This window comes from Tachypleus tridentatus, chromosome 2 (genome assembly GCF_004210375.1).
Source record: "Tachypleus tridentatus isolate NWPU-2018 chromosome 2, ASM421037v1, whole genome shotgun sequence".
Classification (NCBI taxonomy): domain Eukaryota; kingdom Metazoa; phylum Arthropoda; class Merostomata; order Xiphosura; family Limulidae; genus Tachypleus; species Tachypleus tridentatus.
The window spans coordinates 38,265,669-38,289,698 of NC_134826.1; the positions used below are offsets into that span (position 1 = coordinate 38,265,669).

Here is a 24,030-nt window from a genome sequence, read left to right on the forward strand (position 1 = left end):
AATGATTAAAAAAATTAAAATTAATTATGGTGCTAATGCTGATAAGACTGAATTGAATTGAGTTGACAAAGTTAAGTAGATTTTAGGAAGGTCCATGTGTTATATTGAAAATAATCAATGATATAGTTTATAGAATCCATAAAATGTAAGCCAAAGGAAATCAGTCACGGTGTTTAGCAGCTCATTTCTAATAGCATGGCAAGTTAAACAAGTTCAGAGAAGAATTATTCAATTGAAAGTCAACCTATTGAAGAGTATAGGGAGGAACAAGAGACTATCTTATCTGCATACCACTGCCTGGGTAAAGAAAACCATTAAAAGGACTAGATGAATGGACAGTTTTGTGTAATATTTCACTTGTGTATTAGGGTTGCTCAAGAGACTTCGAAATTCAAAAGGGAGATAGTGTTGTAGGCCGTATTGTTAATGTTATAATTTAATTGTTTAATAGAGGGAGGTTGTAATCATGATTACTATATAACGTCTAGAATGTTCATGATGACGCAATAATCGAGAATTTTCGTGACGTAAGTAGAAATAAAGCTGCATTATAAACATGAGAATCAGTGAAATAATGAGTGAATAAGTTACTGAGTACTGACTAAGAGATTCTATTCAGTGTCAGAAAAGCTATTCATTGTTAGAAGTGAGAGTTGCCACGACTGTTCTGTCAGTCGATCGGTAATTAACGACATTTTGTAAGTTAAGTCTATTTGTCTCGAAATTTTTGTTACAACGGTTTTGTGAGCTTAGATCTCCGAAGTACAAATGAGCGTAGTCTATAGAAATGTTATAAAAGGAATAGAATAACTCATTATTATTACATAGACCGAACTTGTCATTGTTTTTGCCAAATAGTCCGAAGAAACTAACCAAACAATATAATAAGTTATAACAATATCATCGTACTTATCTACGTCTAACTAGACTCTAGTTACTCTGGTTACTAGAGTAAGATAAAGGGAACACAACGTCATCGAAAGAACACTACATTATATCTGCTATAGTCAGTGCCGACGAGACCTTTCGTTTATACCAAGGCTTCTCAGTCTCAGGACAGACGTAGGACATAGTTGTGATCGAAAAGCTATATTTACGTCACCAGTTACTTGAACAAACATTTCTGTGCGAAATAGATGAATTTGATGCACTATAATTATTTATATATCTTTACACATAAAAAGTGGGATTTTTATTAACACTAAATTATTTATTTATTTTAACACCAAGTTCTTTGTAATAATATTCTTTAGTTATTGATCTTGAATTAACATTACTCGTCATTCTAAAGCACTGGAAACCATTCAATCGCACTGCTAAAATAACATATTAACTCACTGTTATATTACATATATATACTGTTCAATTTAGAATTTGTATTCACTCAATCTTACAAATGGTTACAATGCGATAAACAAAATGGGTAAAGTATGACATTACGGAATGAATCATTTTATTTTGTCAATCCATTAAAAATGCTTTGTTTGTTGAATGGCGTACAAACCTATTTAAGGGCTAGCTACTACCAGTGGCACAGCAGTATGTTTGCAGGCTCAGAACGCTAGAAACCAGGTTTCGATACGCCTTGTGGGCAGAGCACAGATAGCCCTTTGTTTTTTTTGCGCTTAATTACAAACAAAAACAAACAAGGACTATCTATGCTAGACGTTACTAAGTCGGAAGTGACAGAATAGAAGCAGGGTGAATATTCAATACCATCCATTCTCAACTCTTCGGTTATTCTATTATCAATTGGTAGTGGGATTTTCCATCACATTATAGCGCTTACAGGGCCGAAAGGGCTTGCATGTTCAAACCCATGACTCGTAGATGTGATTGGACTGTTGTAATCACCAAGCCATACAAAGCCTGTTAAAAATTGTTACATTTCATTTTATCTAACATATTCATATCATGGCACATAGAATAAAAAGTGGTACAGTGTACCTTGTTACGTGTACAAGTGATATTTAGGGAGTTTCTGTGTGTTTATAAAAGTTATAACATTTTCAGACTTAGCAATTACAGCTTTATAAAATAAGAATGTGTTATCATATATCAATAGAGACTGGATACAAAATAACGTGGCTTACCAACTGTGCCCCAAGACTCGTTTCTCGATAAAAAGGATCTATAATTTGCCAGGTGGTTAGGATGATTATGTCCACAACAACCAACACTCCAACAACCATAAACAGCTTGTAGTCCTTTATGACCTGTGATTAAATAAATTCTTATAAGTCTTGTTTGTTTGTCTTGATTTTCGCACAAAGCTACACGAGAGCTATATGCGCCAGCTGTCCCTAATTTTGCAGTGTAAGATTAAAGGGAAGGTAGCTTGTCATCACTACCCACCGCCAACTTTTGAGCTACTCTTTTAACAACGAATAGTGGAATTGACCATCACATTATAACGCCCCCACAGCCTGAAAGGGCGAGCATGTTTGGTATGATGGGGATTCGAACCGGCGACCCTCAAACTGCGAGTCGAATGCCTTAACCACCTGGTCATGCCGGGCAATTACAAGTCTATTATCATTATACTGGTAGTTATTACTTAATAACGTAAAGTTATATCTTGACATTATCCCAAGAACCACGAACAAATTAACCGTAAAAAAGCGGGTTTAATTTAGGTTCTACACATACAAAATGGAAAGATTAAAGACTTGATTGTCAGCGTCATCTATAATTTAAATTATCATATATTTATTTAAAAATCTAGAATCGATACTGCAAACTTAAAAGTGAAAAATTAATTAATTTTTGGGCATATTTAATACATTAGAATTGGTCTCAACTGAACAAGTGATAACTAATCCAAAGTAAGTGATAAAATATTGTTAATAAATTTAATTTAAGGCATTGTGATTACATTTCGATAACTTACAGTTAAAATACATCAGCAATGATCATTTTAAATTCTAGAGGTGAATGTGTACGTATTTTCCTCTCACACAGCAACAACACATAAAAACGAATTTAGCTTGGAGATGCGATAGCTTGATAACAAAGACCTTGTGGTTGCAAAAAAGTGATTATCTGGGGTTCTGTTGTTTCTATAGTTTAAAAAGTGATCTGTTTTATTAATATAGTATTAGTATAAAAGTAAGCTCTATGTAATATGTATTTAATGCATAAGCTTAGTGTACAAGGTATAGTTGAAACATAAGCTCCACGTACGATGTGTAACTAAAATACTACATCAGTGTGCAAAGTTCAAATACCAAATCAATGTGTAATGCATAAAACAACCATGAAATCGATGCGTAACACAGGTTTAATAGTCAACATAGTGTACACAAAGCTCCAAGATGAAATCAGCGTGTAATGTGTAATTAAAATATCACATAAGTATGTAACACACGACCAGATAATGAGTCCTCTGCATAAACACATTAGCTCAACTAAAGTATGAGATCAGTTAAAACATTAGCTCATTTAATACATGAGATCAATTAAAACATTAGCTCAGTTAAAGTATGAGATCAGTTAAAATATGACATCAATTAAAACATTAGCTCAGTTAAAACATTAGCTTATTTAATACATGAGATCAATTAAAGCATTAGCTCAGTTAAAGTATGAGATCAGTTAAAATATGACATCAATTAAAACATTTGCTCAGTTAAAGTATGAGATCAGTTAAAATATGACATCAATTAAAACATTAGCTCAGTTAAAGTATGAGATCAGCGTAAATGTGTAATTAAAATATAACATCGGTGTATAACACCCAATTCAACAACGAGTTCACTGTAATGTACAGTTCAAACGCCATATCAGTGTCAACTATAAAAATAAAATTGTAATTCAGTGAGCAAGTGTAATTAAAACACAAATTTAGTACGCACTATATAATAAATATATAACATAGCCAACTGCAGATCTAAAACATCTGCTGGTTTCCAATGTATGGTTAAAATTGTATTACATTTTGTGATGTATATTTTAAATATCGACCAACAGTTATGTAATATGATAAAAACATTAACTTAATTATGTTAGTTAGAAGAAAAGAAAATCAAAGTGGTTTATAACCAATCATACTATTAACGTGTAACATTAATCCCACTAAACAATTACATGTCCTGCGTAACACACACTCACACAGACATATATATTGCATAATTTAAATATTAATTCATTATATTATTTAAGGTGAAACATCAAATTTACGATTACTTACATAAGTTCATTCCTATAACAGTTTATTGTATTTTTGCGCACATTTCTGAGGTTTTGGGCATAATACCATAAAGACTACCTGCGCAATAACGTTCATAAATTTAAACTTATAAACTAGAGCGAATGCTGTCAACAGTATCCAATGCCAACTCTTGGGCTACTATTGTCTGGAATTTGACACTCACAAGCAGAGTTAATTTACTTAACATTAGATGTTAGTATTAGGCCTATTATATCTATGACGCTGCATACCATATTTATATCCTTAGGAATTTTCAAGAATTAGAGGAATGTATAATAATAAAATTCTAATCACACTATGTTGGCCGTGTCCATTGCCGACGATGCATTTCACTCAATCCAGAGCTCATTAGGCCAGCTAGGATACAACAAACATAGTAGTGAACACCATAGTATTCACATAGGTTATTTGTTACAATAGCAGTTGTTATGGTGTGAACGCCTTCTTTTGAAGCTGACGAAAAATTACGATAATTAATTTAATTTTCATTACGTATTTGTTTGTTTGTTTTTCAATTTCGCGCAAAGCTACTCGAAGGCTACCTGCGCTAGCCGTACCTAATTTAGTAGTGTAAGACTAGAGGGAAAGCAGCTAGTTATCACCACCCACCGTCAACTCTTGGACCACTCTTTTACTGACGAATAGTGGGATTGACGTCACATTATAACGCACCCACGGCTGAAAGGGCGAGCATGTTTGATGCGACTGGGATTCTAACTCGTGACCCTCAGATTACGAGTTGAACGCCTTAACCCACCCGTACATGCCGGGTCACGTATTAGTATCAAGCTTATAACTTTAACATTATAATAGCTGTTGTAAAATGGCTTATACGGAACGGATTACACGATACGGCAAATATATTTTTTTCTATAAGAAACACAACTATAAAAACAGTTAATATGTAATATCAACGAAAATAAAATCCAGATAAAATAAATAAAAAATATATAAAATATATATAAAATAAAATATAAAAGAAACAAATCATTTCAGTGAAAACATACGAGACGAAAGAAACCCATTAAATATAACAAGGACGATTCTTTGAAAGTATAAATATAAAACGGACACGCCAAGCTGAAAAATACGAAGTATAATACAAAATAAAACCCTTCAGAAACAAAAAAATAAATACGAATTAAACTATGTACATATATAAAAAACACAATGAAATTGAAACCCTGAAGTGCAATTACTGCAATATACTTTACATGGTAATAGGTAAAGTGATGTAAGAATACCTTTTCATACATTTAATAAACTAAACGTTATAGCGCATAAAAACAAACCCATAGTGCAATTTATTCAATATATTTTAAAGCCACTTATGAACAATGCGAAACGTGACGATAAAAACTTACATTTTCAGAATTCGCGACAAAACATATCGACTCAGGCTCAAGTTTTGTAGAGACAGTTTAATATATAAATATATCGATCCAAGGTCCGAACTATATCTTATTATCTTAAAGTGTTGGTTGTTTACTGGCACTTCATGTGGCTGACTAGAACAGGTAGGTAAACAAACTATATCGTTTCTTCTATTGTAGCTACGTGTTTTTTTTTATGCAAGTTCGACCTTGTTTTTTGTTTGTTTTTTGGAATTTCGCACAAAGCTACTCGAGGGCTCTGTGCGCTAGCCGCTCCTAATTTAGCAGTGTAGACTAGAGGGAAGGCAGCTAGTCATCACCACCCACCGCCAACTCTTGGGCTACTCTTTTGCCAACGAAAAGTGGGATTGACCGTCACATTATAACGCCCCCACGGCTGAGAGGGCGAGCATGTTTGGCGCGACTCGGGCGCGAACCCGCGACCCTCAGATTACGAAGCGCACGCCTTAACGCGCTAGGCCATGCTAGGCCTGCAAGTTCGATCTATCGAGCCTACAACAAAAACGGCAGTTGTACATCTAAACATCATGTGACAGTTTTAGAGAAGGAATAATGTTTATCAAAACAAAACAATTAAGATCCGAGTGCTAATTAGACGTGTAGAGTTTCCATCACCATCCATCCTCAAAAAAAGTTTCTCTTGTGAAAGTTTTGCTCACCCATTGAATTAATTCTCAGAAAATTGCAAGGTGTTGCAACCTTATTAGAATACTAAATTTTTCTGTTATATGTACAATCATACCTGGTCCTGCTTAGATGTTTTCTAAGATTATAATGAAAAAACTTAAACCCCCTAATATTTATAAAGGTGAAAGTTTGTTTGTTTTTTTTAATTTCGCGCAAAGCTACACGAGGGCTATCTGCGCTAGCCGTCCTTAATTTAGCAGTGTAAGACTAGAGGGAAGGCAGCTAGTCATCACTACCCACCCCAGCTTTGGACTACTCTTTTATCAACGAATAGTAGGATTGACCGTCGCGTTATAACGCCCCCACGACTGAGAGGGTAAGCATGTTAAGTGTGATGGGGATTCAAACCTGTGACCCTCAGATTGCGGGTCGAACATCTTAACCCACCTGGCTATGCAGGGCTAAAGATAAAAGAGAAGCGTTGATAAGCTTACAATAAATATGATTATAGATATTTTATAGTCTGACAAAGGTACTGGTGTTGTCATATAGAATGAAAGCGATTATGCTAGAGTGGTTTTAAATATTTTTAGCAATCAGAGCAAATTTTTAAAAAATGGAGGGCCCCCTATGGAGTGATCGCGAATTACAGAAGTTTGTTTTCGAACTAAATAAAAAGTGAGTTACAAACAAGTGGTCTACAAGAGAATCAGACCAATGGATTTCGTGATGACGAGAAACCTACTTGAGGTAAAAATGTATTCTCAAGACAGCTGGTATGGGTACTAAAACTGTAATTAAAATAAAGTACAGAACAACGTAAAATCTCAGTATTTTATCTCATACTAATTTCCGAAGGTCCAAAAATTTATATTCCAATCACATTTATAGCACCATGTTTTTTTTTTAATTTCTTCTTTGAAAAATTTTGTCAGAAACGACTGTACAGCCAATGACAGTTTCGATGTTACTTAATTTGTACAAACCTAAAATTTTATGCTATATTTTTTGTGTGCTGGCTTTGTATCTTTATTTGCAAACATTCACCTTAATGAAGTAAAGAAAATACTGACCTATGACCTTTTTTATAAATATGATTTGGATATTAGTAGCTCAGCTAAATACAAATTTCACAAATTACTCGAGTTGAGTACCAACCAGTAAAGTTTCATGTTCAATAATGAATTTTATGAAAAGACTGATGAAGTCTTTCTGAGTTCAAGATTAGCTTCTAGTTTTGTTTATTTGTTCTTATGTGAAGATTTGGTTGAAAACCCGCTCAGACAAATTCAAATCTCTGATTTTTCCAAAGACATGTGATATTTTGAAGGTCGTTAAAGAGAAATCCAACGTTAAGTTACATCAAAGAAAAACACGAATGTTCGCAGCAAAAAACAAATAATATTCAGAATTTATCTTTTAAATTACTACGATTAGAAACAAAGTTTAAGGATTTGAAGTTAACTGTTATCATAAAAAGTATTTTACCACTGTAGATTTTAACATTGGTAGCTGTATTCCAAATAGCGTTACAAATGTTTCATTCTAACCCATGTGGGTTTTTCTTTTAGCAGTGATATTATGCATTGTAAAAATGGGCTCATGAAATCAAAGCAATGGTACTAAAAAGTGATAAAAATTGTAAACAGAGTGACAAAATACAGTGAAAAAAGGAAAAACATACCCACCTCCAGTACTCTCATTTATAATGAACCATCTTCTCTACTGACCTCGTTCACTGGCTAAAGCCTTGCACACTACTGGCTTAATTTGTTTGTTTGTTTTTAATTTCGCGCAAAACTACACGTGAACTATCTGCCCTAGCCGTCCCTAATTTAGTAGTGTAAGACTAGAGATAAGACGGCTAACTAGTCATCACTACCAACTGCCAACTCTTGGGCTACTCCTTTACCAATGAATAGTACGATTGACCGTCGCGTTATAACGCCCCCACGACTGAGAGGGTAAGCATGTTAAGTGTGATGGGGATTCAAACCTGTAACCCTCAGATTGCGAGTCGAGAGCACTAACCACATGGCCATGCGGGGCTACTGGCTTAACGAAAATATTAAGAAAAGTAAAAACAAGATGCCATTCACGGGGTCACATGAGAATTACTTCCACGTTACAACTTTCACTGCTGGGACAGCAGCAAGTTTACATGCTTACAACCCTAAATCCTGAGTTCGATTTCCAGCGGTGGACACAGCAGATAGCCCAGTATGGTTTTGTTCTGAAACAAACAAATTAATAAGAATTCTCAGTTTCCTTAGAACTAAGATCAAGATTTTTGCTCTAAATCGATCACATAGAGCACAAAAGTTACACGTAACGAGTATAATTCATCACAATAGTCCTTTGTGTACTACACGAAATATAACGTATCAAGCAAAACAACAGTGTATTAAACAAACTACAGGTTATTAAATGTCCTTTATCTCACTATTACAGTAACAGGCTAAGTAATAATCTGTAATATACAGCAATGCAATACCTTCTTATGAAAGAAGCAACAAATTAAAGAAAGCTTTATACCAGCCGGCTTGATGAGCCGTCCTCGAAACTGGACAGTTGTTGTTGTTGTTCTTGAATTGAGTATAAAGCTACACAATGGGCTATCTGAGCTCTGGCCACCATGGGTATCAAAACCCGGATTTTAGCGTTATAAGTCCGCAGACATATCGCTGAGCCACTGGAGGGCGGACATAGCAGATATTGCGTTGTTGACATATTACTATTCGTTCTTTACTTTCTTCCATACATTCTTAGAATTTAAATAATGTAGTAAAACATATAACAAAAGACAGAATGGCAGAAACACACTACAGGTAATAGCGTAAATAAAACCTAGAAATTATGTTATTATAACTTACAGTTTTTACAGCAAGAAAGAAATTATCAAGGATTAAGAGATACAAATAGAATTGTAGCAAAATAATATATATTTTCAAACTAACTTGGCACATTGCATGTGAAGTAGAACGGTTGTATTATTGTTTTCAACCTGAATAAAATAACCTAATCTATCTTGAGGCGAAATAAATAATACATGAATAAAATAGCATTAGTATGAAACTTAAAATGTATGACTAGATGGGTGAATAGTAATAAGCTAACAACAAAATTACAGTTTCAATGAGAAAACAAAAACCTTCTTCACTAGAAGAATTTTTATTTACACAAATATCAGCAGCAACCAAATCATTTGAATTTTTTTATAGAATGTCTTAAGGTATATATTACAATAAAAAACACATCAACAGTGTAATATTACACACTATAACGAGATCAATGCATAATAAACTAAACCCTAATATATAAAATTATCTAGAGGAATATTAGGTATGTACCGAATTCTACATAGAAACCATCAGAAGAAAACAAAACACGAGAAAAAAAAATCGAACTCAGTTATGAAGTTAAAAATGAAATCTTCTGAAATATACAGATCAGACAGTTAGAAAATGCATAAAATTAAATTAAAATAGATGAAAACCATATACGTACACATTCGAACAAGAATAGTTAGAGGGCTGTTCTAATTTTTATGCTGAAACGTCATACGGCTGTTGTTGAAAGTAGCTTCTCGCAATGCTCACTAGGTGAAAACAGTGACTATCTTAACGTCCAGTTGCCCTTTGAGGAGATTCTTCTGAATTTACAACGTCTCTTGGTTGGTTTTTGAGGTCTCCTTCCAAGAATATTTTCATTGACACAGTCTATAAAGGCTTCCATTTTGATAACGCCAATGGGGTTTTCACAAAACAAAAAAAAATGTGAATCGTCTGACCTCACAAACAGGAAAAAACAGGAGACTAAACACAGGGTTATATAACTTGTGATGACGGGACGTGAGTCCACGTTTCAGCGCAAACATCGGTCGGGGTGTGTGTGTGTGTGTGGGGGGGGGTGATACGAAACACAGAATTACTTTGGTGAAGCCCGTTTTCAAAATTTCTATACTGCTCTAAAATTTTTTAAAACTTCAACCTTTTCGCGTGTGTCAAGACGGAAGTGGTCAAGCGTTCAATTCTCAGGTATACCGAAAGACAGTATTTACTTGATGTCATACAGGTTAATAACAGAAATTAAGATACGAAAGAAAAGCAGTAAGTTTATAGTTTATAGTGTTTTGCCATAGTAACAACACCAATAAAAACCTGACAACCCTAGTCACAACAACTGTACCTGCACAAAAATACTAGAAATACAGAGTATTAAGTATCGTTTTACTTTGGCCCCTTTTATATGGTGACTTGAGAAAATACTTACATTTGTACTGGAAAATAGTCTTGACTTCTGGGTATCTCAAAAAAGTACTGACCCTCCACCTTCTTTCCTGCAGGTCAGCATTAAATTTATAGGATCACAACGTTAAGATCAAGTGTTTGATTCACTGTAATAGACGTAGCACATGTTGTCCACTGTGTAGCTTGACTTGCGCTAAACCAACTATTTCTTTAAGGCTTGCTTCGCCTGTTGATTAGAGCATTGGATTCATAATTTGCAGCTTGCGGGATCGAACTCTGCCATCAAACATGCTCTCCCTTTCAGCCGTTTGGAGAGTTACAATGTGACAACTAATCTGTTGGTAGCGATTATCCCAAAAGTTGGTGATAGGTGGATGGTGTTCCATAAGTTCCATCTCTTAAAAATTAGGGACGGCAGGTACAGATACTCTACAAAAACATTTGAGCGATGTTCACAAAACGACCAAATCATATTTACTTACCATTTAACTGTTGTTGTTGTTTCACTCACCGAAGTCCTGCTGAACTAGCAATGTGCAGATTGACCACATCAGCTTGTACAAAAACGTTGTTTTTTTTCGTTTCGATACGTGAGTTGCACTTTATTTAGATTCTCAGAAACAAATCACTCGTATTATGGTCACATGTACGCTTTACCTACATAAATACGCAAATACGTACATGTCCGCAACACGCGTATTTTGGTCAATAGGCGGTTGAAACAGAGAAGAGACACAACGACAACATCGTGTATTTTTCAGTGCCAGACCTGCACATAGTAAGTGTTCGCCAAACTGTGTCATTGTTAATGGTTGTACATAGCTAAAACAACTAACAAAACAGAAAATTAAATTTTTCAACACTATAGTAACGTATCGGGGAATGAAAATAATAAATAAATAAATACTGTCGCTCTTTGTTTTTCCTACTGGGAATCATAATCAGTAACGTGTTAAATGAGTAAACTTGAATTATGTCCTTCGTCCGAAAGGGGATCCCAGCAGCGATATGCCAACAACGTTTCTATATAAAACTAGATATACATATTAATTAAGAAGTAAATATTTAGCATAAGTAATCAAAATTAATTAATTCATATTTGAAGCTTGTTTGTTCATTAAGAAATGTGTATTAAAATTATTTACTAATGTAATGTAATAAACTGCCATTCTATACTATGCCAGGAACTATCATTCACTGATACGTAATCATGGAAGATATGAATATCATTTTATCATGCTTTTCAGCATGTTCAATGTGTATGTATAACTCGTTTTGTCACATGCTGACTTATTCTGTGATCTACTCTTAAAAGTGCAATCACAAGTGACAACATGTAGAAACAGAACTGTAAACTTTCTGTTGTATAACAGTTATTTGTACCGGGACGAGTCTATTTCCAAACACAAGAAAGAGCAGAATTTCCCAAAGTGTGGGGCACAAATGATTTTTTTTTTTTTTGGTGGCGAGATCAATTAGGATAGAGCCAAAAGTACAAAAATAGAAAATTAAGTTTAAAGATTTTATTAATTACAATAATACGTAATTACTACAACACATAACATTTTAATGCGTAAACGTCTATTACATCCCATCATTCATTAAAAAAAAAACGGGACATAAGAACCCATTGCAGTAATAGCGAGCGTGAGTCACGTGATAAATATTAACCATTATCGTTAGTGAAGTCCTAAGTATGGTAGCTGAAGTCACCAACTACACATCTGCTAACGTTTTAGGTTCTCAAGCTGTAATCACTGATTGTTATAACCGAGTGGCTAACGCAAAGAACCTCTTAAATATTGACTTGGAAAGTAGGACCAGAACACATTTCACATGTTTTCAAACTTGTGGTAATCATCTCTACTTCTACAAACAGTCGATGTTCTGTAAACATTCTTAGTGTCGAAACCAAGATAATTTCAATATATGTATAAACACTGGATGTAAATATAATATATATATGCTTATACACCAAATATTCTGCTTTTTTCAGTCAGATAGTTGGGAAAGTAAGGGTCGCAATGTTCTTTCAGCTTGTTGTTTGTTTGTTTTTTTGAATTTCGCACAAAGCTACACGAGGGCTATGTGCGCTAGCCGCTCCTAATTTAGCAGTGTAGACTAGAGGGAGGGCAGCTAGTCATCACCATCCACCAACAAATCTTAGACTATTCTTTTTCCAACGAATAGTGGAATTGACCGTCTCTTCATAATGCTCCCACGTCTTAAAGGGCGAGCATGTTTGGTATGACGGGAATTCGAGCCCGCGACCCACAAATTACGAGTCAAGCACCCTAACCACCTGTCCATGCCAGGTTTCTTTCATCTGTTGATTCTTCGATCAACCCACCATCCTAACTTATGATTCAGCAGTTTCAACACGTTTGACTAGTGTTTTAATTGATTAATGCAACAGTTATGACTTTCTTGGTACTGTACCAGAAACGTAAGTATATCCACCTTATTGCTACTGTACCAAAAACGTAAGTATATCCACCTTATTGGTACTGTAAAAGAAACGTAAGTACATTCACCTTCTTTAACTACGAACAAAAGTCTCAAGTTTCCATGTCAGTTCCTAGTCTGCAGTAGCTTTTTCGTTACTTACAAGTTATTCTTCACAACAGCTCGGACCATGTATAACACGTGTAAGACGAGTTTCACACTTGACACGCGTCTTTCGTCCAAGTGCTGAAAGAGTGTTGAGGCCATTCACATAAACGGAATTCGTGTATTAACCACAATCCCTCGAAGTTTGATTCTTTTCCATCTGGACTAGAGGTAACTTAGAAATTAAAGTATCTCAACCTAAGGTCGGTGTACGTAATAACCTATATTATAATACAGTGCTTTATAATTGCAGCCTGTCTTGGCCCTACCAAAGCAGAAACCAATTTTCCTGAAACTCTAAGCGTTAATCATACTTTCATAATACACATCTTATACACAGTTGACCAATCACAAAGAGAACTGCAAAAATTTTGATGTATCTTTGATCCACGAGATAGTCATAAAGCAATCCGACACACCACAATCACTGTATCTTAGGTAAACTGGAGTTATAGTTCCGCAATTTCGATGTGTCCATTCCTTCTAGAATGAACGTTTAGGAAAAATTTCCATCAAGATGAGTTTTTTTTTAAATTTGAATTTCGTGCAAAGCTACATGAGAGCTATCTGCGCTAGCCTTCCCTAATTTAGCAGTATAAGACGAGAGGCAAGGCAGCTAGTCATCACCATCCACTGACAAGTCTTGGTTACTCTTTTACTGACGAATATAGTGGGGTTGATCGTTACATTATAGCATCTTCACGGCTGAAAGGGCGACCATGTTTGGTGTGAATGGGAATCGAACCCTTAACCCTCAGCGCCCTAATCATCAAGATGAGAAAAACATTAAAATAAAATGCAATGAAATGAGTGAAAATCTGTTTTTATTGCAAAAAAATAATTTCAAAATTAAATTCATTTGGAAACTTATTATCTCGAACGATGTGCCTCTCAAATTGTTGCGTTCTAAGCTCAAGTCTTGAAAGCGTATTGATTAATACTCTCCTAAGGAACGGTAGATAAGCTTCTTCACACGACCAACTACATAAAGTTACGCCTAAACCCGAATTAAAAACATGACATCGACAGGACTTATCGTATTCCGAAACAGAACTGTAGCAAAATTCAAGTGTTTCCTGGTTGCAAAATACACATACTATAGGGAAGTAAGGTATGTATTCTTTACATACTATACAGTTACAAATAAGAGCTTCATCCATATTAAAATTTTCCTGTATGAATGCGTATTGAACAAAACAAAATCTTTACTCGTTTAAAGCTATAAAATGTGATGAATCCAGATAAAAGTTGCAGAAAAAAGTCACAGGTATATTTAGAAAAGGCGGGAAATTTCGTGAAAACATGATTATAATTATAATTAATGTTTGTACGTCAAGACGGATGGTATAGGTATTAAAACTTTCATTAAAAATAATAAGTTAATAACTGGTTTTAAATATTTTCTTGTTTTATTACCTTAATTATTTGTGGTCTTTAAATAAAATGCTACTTTTTTCCTGTAACTATATTTCCTTTCACCGATGTGATAAAGCAACGTCTTGCACTAGTAAATCTTAACATACCACAGACCGCTTTTACTCCCAGGATTGTACATGGACTTTGAAACACGTGATACAAACCACTGACAAACATTGTAAAGAATGCAAGAAACAGCTTTAAATAAGTGCCTGAAAATTAATATGTTTACATGTATTACACAAGTTTTCATCCCTAGGTGATACATTTTCAATTAAAATACAAGTAATAAGTGTTACGTTTTGTAATTTATTATGTCACGTATTACGATTTCAAACAGCCGGAATCTGAGTTAAATCGTAGATTAAATGTAAAATATAATTATATGCAGAGATGTTTCACATTCATAACGTTTTTCAACAAGACTGATACACACAATTTTCTTTCTTAATACAAATGTGTTTTAATCGACAAACTATAATACAATTTATAATAATGGTTATTACAAATAGTTACCACAAATAATGATTTACATACAAAAGTTTTACAAACTTACAAACAATATTAAGTCTTTTATCCGATCGGAATTTCCTTGATATCTTATCGAGGGTTCACGACTAGCGAATTAATTCTGAGTTGATATAGGTACAATTCACTTAACTGAGAGCTAGCTAGCTCTTCTTTGATCCAGGTGAGTTTTGCACCATTAAAGTTATATAAAGTCTTCGTAAAAATACTAATGTCCGAAGTTAATCTGCTGAAGTTTAATGGCTTGTAATGCTCGATATCTATGAACGTTCCTGGTCAAATATCTATAGTTTCCTGATTATAATAAGACTTTATTATAATTATAGCTTTTGAGACTTATAGTATACCAACTGTAGCAAACCAACAATATATACTGCATTTTAGCGCGTCGGTTTATAAACGTTAAACGAGGTTCTCGAAATTTCAGTTGGCAACAACAATAGAAATCACTAGTATTTACCTATACGCACAGTCTATTGTTGGTTCTTACACTCGAGAATCTTATATAATATTAGTGACTAGGCGGGAATAGTTACATGCATTTCTAAATATATATTTAAATGAAACAAACATTCATATTAAAATAAAGACACAATAATACATCCGTCGTATAATAGACACATTCAGTTGCAAAAATCTATCACAAAATGTCTGGAATGTTGATACAATATGAGAATATCAATAGGTAGTTGCTCATTTAAAAATTTTCTTTGTTTCTTCTGGTTATTGATTTTCATATAACATGAAAAAGAAACTAAACAAATCTACAAGGTCTAATCAGTATTAAAACTGTTTTTAAGACCGAAACAGACGATGTTTAGAAACATGGTAAAATGTTAAATTGTAACAAACATGATCTTGCTACTTTCAGCATTAGCTGTTACCATCATTAAAACTGTCATCACTCTTACCATGATCAGGACTGTTATTACTGTTACTATGATCAGGACTGTTATTTCACATTTGTTTATATACAGGCATATTATTTGATCAATAAACATCATTTTTTTCGGTTTTAAAGATAAATACACAATGTATTTAAAGATAAATTATATATTAATATTAGCTTAGAACTATTAATAGTGTTCAAGGTCAAGCCTTTAAAGTCCCATCCAAAGCAATGTCTAGTAGTAAGTAAGGAATCCGCTAAAGAATAAAATGTCGTCCAGTAAGGAACAAGAAACACAGTTTATGGTGTTTTTCATTAAAAAAGACCTTCAGGTATACACTCCAGTAGGCTCTATGTTTGCCACTGATGTCAGGGTCTGCCTGTTTTTAACCCTGTTGTAAACTGAACAGTCTCGAGTGTCTACTTGTTTATTTGAAATTATTTTAGTCTCAAAAGAAGTATTATTTTAAAATATCATCAGAAAAATAGTACTAAATTAAAAACCATCAGTTGAGTGTTAATTAATTTTAAAATACTGTACTTATAGATAGTGTTAATTAGTTTCGACACTTACTTTTTTATTTAACTTGATGTTTGTGAAGATAGCGTGCACCCTCCACGTTTTACTAAACATAGAACCAAAAGCCAAAGTGAAACCATTCATGAGTACCCACGCTCTGGCCTGTAAAAAGAAACATGTAGTACAAAGTAAATAAACAGATTGTTAAAAATTAAAAATATATTTCTCATGACTAAACTCAATCAACTGCAGATGCTAAATATATAATAGAAGTAAACGTTTCTATACAGTTGACAAAATGCAACAAATACAAATCCCACACAATTATTTCTATCAAATATATATATAGAAAAACAACTTATAAACGTTTGTAAATAGCTTCTAACATAAGTTATAAATATAAAAAGGCCCACAGTTAACCTCAAAACTCATTTGAAATAAACATTTAGTAAATATAATAAAACATACTTAAAGATAAAAGGCACAAAGTTGATTTTTGTTATTTCTGAGTTTTCTAAAGAGTTGTTTGTCTGTAATTAAGCACAAAGCTACACAATGGGCTATATGTGCTCTGCCCACCACGGATATCGAATCCCAGTTTTTAGCGTTTTTATGTGAGTCCGCGGAAATACTGCTGGGCCACTGGAAGGATTTCGAAGTTTTACATACATACTTCATGTATTTACATACAAGAAGATTTACATACTTTACAGTGAACGGTATTCTGAGTTTAAATTCGTTCTAAAAGGAAACGTATGTGGCAAAAACGTCACTATGAATACTTATATTCAGAAGTTTGTCACTTTCACGATACAAAATTGATAAACAATTTTAGTATATTAATCTTAATATTCTCAGTGTATTAAATATAATTTCTTAATATAGCATATATATATTTACTCTTAGCAATAAACAAACAAATAAGAAAAGACATAACACATTATTTGCAAAATAAATTTTATTATAAGTTATAATAAAATAAAATTATTCGTGAAAGTTCCCTTGTGTTAAAACTTTGCGAGTAAATCCAGTACCCAAACATTTATGCCAAAATACACAGACCAAAGAATCTCAACCTATCAAAAAAGAAGGATAGTGGTAAATACAGTTGTTTTGAAGAACAAAACAAATAAGAAGGATTCCTCAACATCCAAGGCTGTAATTAGATTTCAAGCCCGTCAAGGGATGAAACTATAAGGTAAAAGTTTGTACTTGAACGTGTATGCAGCTATGCCGCGACTAAAAATCTAAGTCATTTAATACTGTTTGTAATTTATTGATTTAAATACATTTGTCTACCTACTCATAAAAACACACACATATATACAAGGGGTGATAAAAGTTCTTATGATATTTTCTTGCACAGTTTAAATCGTGCGTTAGCTCCCATGTAGCCCAGTTTACGCCACTCCTTTTGTGTCATACCTGTGTACGCTTGATACTGTTATATTTGGCTATGAAATTCTTATTCTAAATGTAAAAAGTATTTCGCGAAGTATGTTCAAATTAAATTGTGTAACAATGATAAAAAAGCTATTTTGAAACCATTAATAGTTATAACTATTTCATTATAAAAGTAACATTTGTTCACTTTTATCATATAATTGCCATTAAACATATAAGATGTATGATAAAAGTGAACAAATGTTACTTTCAGAATGAAATAGTCATAACTCTCCTCGAGAGGAAAATGGCAAATTCCGACACGAATATAACTTATGTGGACTAAAGAAAATCGAGTTTTATTGCGCTTTCTTTCCATAAAAAATATAAAAGATAACCGTATCAATGTTTTGTTTTTATCTTTTAATATTATAAATTAATTTCATGTCTGCAGTGTTTTCTTCATCTTCATCTTTAATATATATATATAGAGAGTATTTTGACATTTTCCAAACATTTTCAATTAAGATGATTTGAAACTTAAAAAAAAATGACATTTTTGTCGATAGAGAATTTTTAGAGAATAAAACATCTTATATACAACAGAAGAATCAACTTACACATATACAATATGTCGATAAACACAGAGTTGTAATAATTCATTTTTATGTTTGCTTCTCTACACAGTTATTGCACTTATGTTAGAAATAAATCAAATAAATACGTATATATAAAACTATGTTTCAGTTCTCTGTTCCACGATAAAAGACTGATAAATGGTAAGCGTGTACTAATACATCGTATCAGTTATTATAAAAGTTGATGGCACTTGATCATTGTACATCACGTTAAAATCACACACAAAACAAATCGTGGTTTTCTAATAAATTCAATTAGTCTTGACTTACAGCACAAATATAAGGAAAGTTTTTCTCGCTCGTCAAACCACTATCAAGGCCCAGCAGAATAACACTGGTATACGTTAACATACATCCAATAATTATGATGTTATTCAGATAAGGACTGGACATCTTGATGTACCTAAAACAAATATATATGTATGTATAAACTGGTTAGAATTTCCTTACTTTTTCATTTATCTATAAATTATGTCAGATACATACATGCAGTCCTGAGATAATAACTTCTAATGTCTAAGAAATTACATTCTAGCATGCATTATAGGCCTTAAAAATAATTATAGGAAGACGTTAAAGGCCCACAATCTCTCTCTCTATTACAAGCAGTTACTAACTTTATAAATATTATTATGGTATAGTGACACATCAAGTACTTAGCGTCATTAAATGTCAGCCGGGTAAACTGGTCCAATAATTTTTATTTTCATAACGAAACGTTTAGTTATCACATCGCTTAATATTACTGACACTTTTGTTAACAGCGGTAATACTCAAAGATGTATCTATCAAAAGGCTAATTAGTTCTTAGGGTTAGACTAACAAAACATTCAAACAATTTACTCCAAATGGGAGATCAGAGATTAATAGTATTTTAGAACGAGAGTCTAATCAAAATATTGTGAAATGTGAAAAAAAAACAGAAAAAGGAAACGTGGAATGTTGAGGCCAAGAACGGTCTTTTGTGAGAGTGATTTTTATCGGAACTGTAATCGAATCAATGTTTGAAGACCGGTTTAGATATCTCTTCAAGCCTTAGGAAGCTACCCAATATCTGTTAAGAGAAAAAATTCTCATGAAATCTTTTACATTTAAATGCAATATTGTGATTAAAAAATGTAATAAATAAACAGTAAAATAATTTTTTTCACAAATATTTGGTTGAAAAGCAGAAAATTACTTTTCTGTTATCTCTCCCATTTCTATGACTGATTATAAAAGTTGAGTATGTTATATTACAACAATTTTGAAACCATATCACGCTGTTACAGGCCATGTCTTCACGTCCGGTCATGCTCTTTCCGACAATGTTATTTCTTAACACATCCCTGCAATGCAGTTTTCACTGTAAAAGGCTGTGTCGCGTCAAAAATGCTCTGCACTGCTCCCTGTTTGCTTTCCATAATCCATCTAGTATACAAAACGACAGTCTCCAGGTGCCCATTTCAAAAGTTCAATTTCATAGGAATTCATAGACGTTGCGACGAGACAATTGTATTTTCGTATGAATTAACATAAACACATGTTTTGTTTTCAAATACTCGAAGAATACAGGGTTGAACGGAAAATATTACCTTGTGAACCGGTAATTTTTGGCCTCATTTTCAGTTAGAGATCCTTTTGGATTACGTTGCGCACCGTCGCCTGGATGTATACAGCTTTTATTAGTGGCTTTTTTGTTTGTGGACTTTCATCTGTTACTTGACGCCGCGTTTTTCTTACCACAACAAGAATACAACTTGTTGTAGATCTCTCTCTGGATGGGCTGGGTTCCAGAAGTTGATCCATATTTTCCGGTTTTCTAGTTCCAGTAAGTACAATGGATATCTTTATCCTCGTTTTGAAATGATAAATTCCCTATCCTAAATCACTGTTGTAATCTAATTGTATGAATATTTCTATTCTAAATGATTACTATATACCATTCTTAAAAGCGACCAATTTTCTGTAGCATCATACTACGTATGAAAATCAAATAAAAATGTTGTTGTTGTTTTGAATTAAGCACAAAGCTATACAATGGGCTCTCTGTGCTCTGCCTACCACGGGTATCAAAACCCGGTTTGTAGTGTTGTAAGTCCACAGACATACCGCTGAGCCACTGGGAGGCCAAATAAAAATGTATTTCCGTTACATGCTATCTCAAAGTGACTTTGTAACGGCAGTATTTATCTCGCGCCGTACTGATCTGCTTATTCAAAATAATTTTATTATAACGTACTGAGTCACATGTACAAAATATTCAATGATGGGAAATAACTTACAAAACAAGTGGTCCCAAACGAGAGGCCACGAGAGGCTCTTACGAAGTTGAGAAGGAATTAAAGATGAAATAAAAAACCCTTAATTTCTGTCCAATTTTAAATATTAATATATTCATACCGAGTGCATCTCGTCCAGTCCTTTACTATCTGGTTGCGATACAGAAAAACTTCTAATGTTTTTTTTTCTTTTGTTCGTTTCGTATATATGCTATCTGCACTTTGTTGTCCCTAATGTTTCGCTGATAAGAATAGAGGACAAGTATGCATTTGTCTTAATCAATACTGTTTATTTAAACATTCAAGTAGTAAACAGTATCAAAATTTCCAAGCTTCTAATATCAATATGATAAAATCACATTTAGAATTCGAATTTACATGAGCCTCTTACAACTGAGTCTTTTATCATTTCTAATATATATACATTCTATAATGGATAAAATGAATTGGAGAAAATAAATTTATTTGGAAATATTTTGCAACTTATTAAATTGTAACTTATAAAATATTGATTACATACAATCTAGTTTCTTTATAATGCAAAATTGCAAAGTTTATTTAGCAATTATGACCAGCCCGAGAGGCCAACAATGTTGCTATATGAATAGTAGAACAGTTTCTTATTTAATTATTTGTTTGTAATTAAGCAGAAATCTACACTATGGGCTACTCGTGCTCTACCCACTATGGGTAAGTTGTTTTCTAGAGTTGTAAGTCAGCAGACATACCACTGTGCCACTGAAGGGGGAGCTTTCTTATTAAACTGATCCAAACGAGATGAGCGTGAAATTCATCTCTTGACCTAATTATAATGTTTTATGCTTTCAGGTTGTGGATAAAATGTTGGCCAATTCATTCTCACAATAGCTTATTGTTCACAAAACAATGACAAATAAATACATCTTACTATAAAAATGATCCATTGCGGGTACGTGTGTTAGTATCCATCACCCAGAGACGGCTGGAGAGTTTGTTTGTTTTGTTTTTGAATTTCGCGCAAAGCTACACGAGGGCTATCTACGCTAGCCGTCCCTAATTTAGCAGTGTAAGACTAGAGGGAAGATAGCTAGTCATCACCACCCACCGCCAACTCTTGGGTTACTCTTTTACCAACGAATAGTGGGATTGACAGTCACATTATAACGCCCCCACGACTGAAAGTGCGGGCATGTTTGGTGCGACCGGATTCGAACCCGCGACCCTTAGATTAGGAGTCGAACGCCTTATCACACTTGGCCATGCCGGGCCCTGGCTGCAGGGATTATTGTAATGTTTTGTATAGTAACTACAAATTACCGCTCAATTTACATAGACTACCTTATTTTAAAAATTTTTTTTTGCCCGGAAAGAAAATAAAATGATTCTGGAAGAAGGCACATTTATACTTTTTTATTAACAGACATTTGACATCTAATTTAAAGACATGAGCACTTAATCGGTTAAATTAGTCAAACAATAATTGCCTTCCACAAAGTAGAGTACTCAATTAACAACTAATAATGTCATTAGGGATTTAATAAAAAAAGAAAGAAAGCGAAGAGAATAATCTAACATAATTATGTTTGTCTAACGAAGTATTCTCAACCAATAGCGATATAACGTATCTGTTAATAGTAATATAACATCGTTTATTACAGTTAAATTAGGTGTAACAGCAGCAACAAAATGCCTGACAATGTTCGTGACAACACTGTATATGTAACACCGGTATTCAAAGCGCCATTTCAATGATATAGAAATCAGTATACTTATCATAGTGATAACCCTTCACTTCATCAGAGAGCCAACGCTAAAACTGTCATGTTTAGCTGTCATGCAAAGTGTGCAGTGTTCTTCAGGTTTGTTTCAAGGTTCAACGAGGATCATAATGGAATCAAGATGGAATATGAGCACTAGCGACATCTTTGCTGTTTGAAATGATCATAACAAATGTTTTTGTGCATATCATTGACGTGAAAGTATGTTTGATCCTAGGACAGGATAACAACCTCGTTAAGGATAACGTGTTTCACAGTTTGTAGGGGGATTTGAATTCCTGTTGAGTCTTAGAATATCGAAAAAATTGAGATCGTCCAATTGGACTAAAATGATACCTCTTCTTGTGTTGCTGGATGCCATGTTTCGCTAACTTTTGATTGTGCTGGTTTTGGAATACTGATTACAACCTGTAGATGAAATTTCGTAACACTCACTATATCCTAATGTACCTACATTTCAAAGAATACTAACAGTGCTGTTGGCCTCTCTGGTCAACAGTATATCATAGTTATATTTTTGTTATGGGGGATTATTTAAAAAACACCACTGACCATAAAATCACGTGTCACCTTCGGACAAGAAGCTCATCTGAAAAATTCGCTAACTTCAGTAACATGGAATTATTGTAGGATCTGATCCCTAAACCTAACATGTAAACATGCGGAACATTATTTATGCATATCACTGCGCCCCTCCCTAGTGGCTCAGAGGTATGTATGCGGACTTACAACGCTAAAATCCAGGTTTTCGATACCCGTGATGGGCAGAGCACAGATAACCCATTGTGTAGCTTTGCGCTTAATTCAAAACAACAACAACAGCATATCACTGCAGCTATGCATGAATAATATTTCAAGTGTACACATTAGCATCTGAACACTTTCTTAAAATAAAAAAAAAACGACTTTTTCAAATATTTCTACATATTAAATTATTTAGTCCGCTATACATTAATGCCACATAGGTACAATCTTATTTGCTTGTTTTAAAAGTTTTGCACAAAGTTGCACAAAGGGCGATCTGCACATGACTTTCTTAATTGAGACAAAACGGAAGACAGCGCGTTAACAACACGCACAGAGAGCTCTTAAACTACTACTGTCTGTGGGATTCCAACATCACTCTTATAATGCATCTAAGACCTCAAAGTGCGCGGCAGGATATTTGGCAATAAGAGGCCAACACTGAATATTTGTATTTACAATCTAAACAACAACACCAACAATCTAAGCTGCTGTCCGACATGTGTCATCTCGTATACACATATATATGTTTCATAAAATGGAAATCTTACATGCACATAGCCTCAGCTGATATATGAGAAACAGGACGAGAGATTTTCAATGTGTAACTTAAAAAAATTGCACAAGGACAATTCTTACCTTTGGTTTCGAAAACGTATATTAACAATAAGAAATGCTGACGCCATGAGTATTCCCATGAGTGCAAATATCACGATGACGTAATAGATTGTCAAGTTAACTCGAGTGGGTCTGATGACAATTAACGTCCGATCAACCGGAGGAATATCAGCACCTAGAAGTGA

The 24,030-nt window shown here is 33.8% G+C and overlaps 1 protein-coding gene across 1 annotated transcript in view; it reads right to left on the reverse strand.

Annotated features, from left to right (window-relative positions):
* LOC143241081 (gamma-aminobutyric acid type B receptor subunit 2-like) overlaps positions 1-24,030 on the reverse strand; it is a 178,983-nt gene that overhangs the window by 20,704 nt on the left and 134,249 nt on the right. Inside the window, exons 10-13 of the mRNA XM_076484600.1 lie at positions 23,867-24,020; positions 18,736-18,868; positions 16,499-16,606; positions 2,094-2,216 (exon numbers count right to left, since the gene is read on the reverse strand). Coding sequence (XP_076340715.1) covers positions 2,094-2,216; positions 16,499-16,606; positions 18,736-18,868; positions 23,867-24,020 — 518 coding nt within the window. The remainder of the gene's footprint in view (positions 1-2,093; positions 2,217-16,498; positions 16,607-18,735; positions 18,869-23,866; positions 24,021-24,030) is intronic.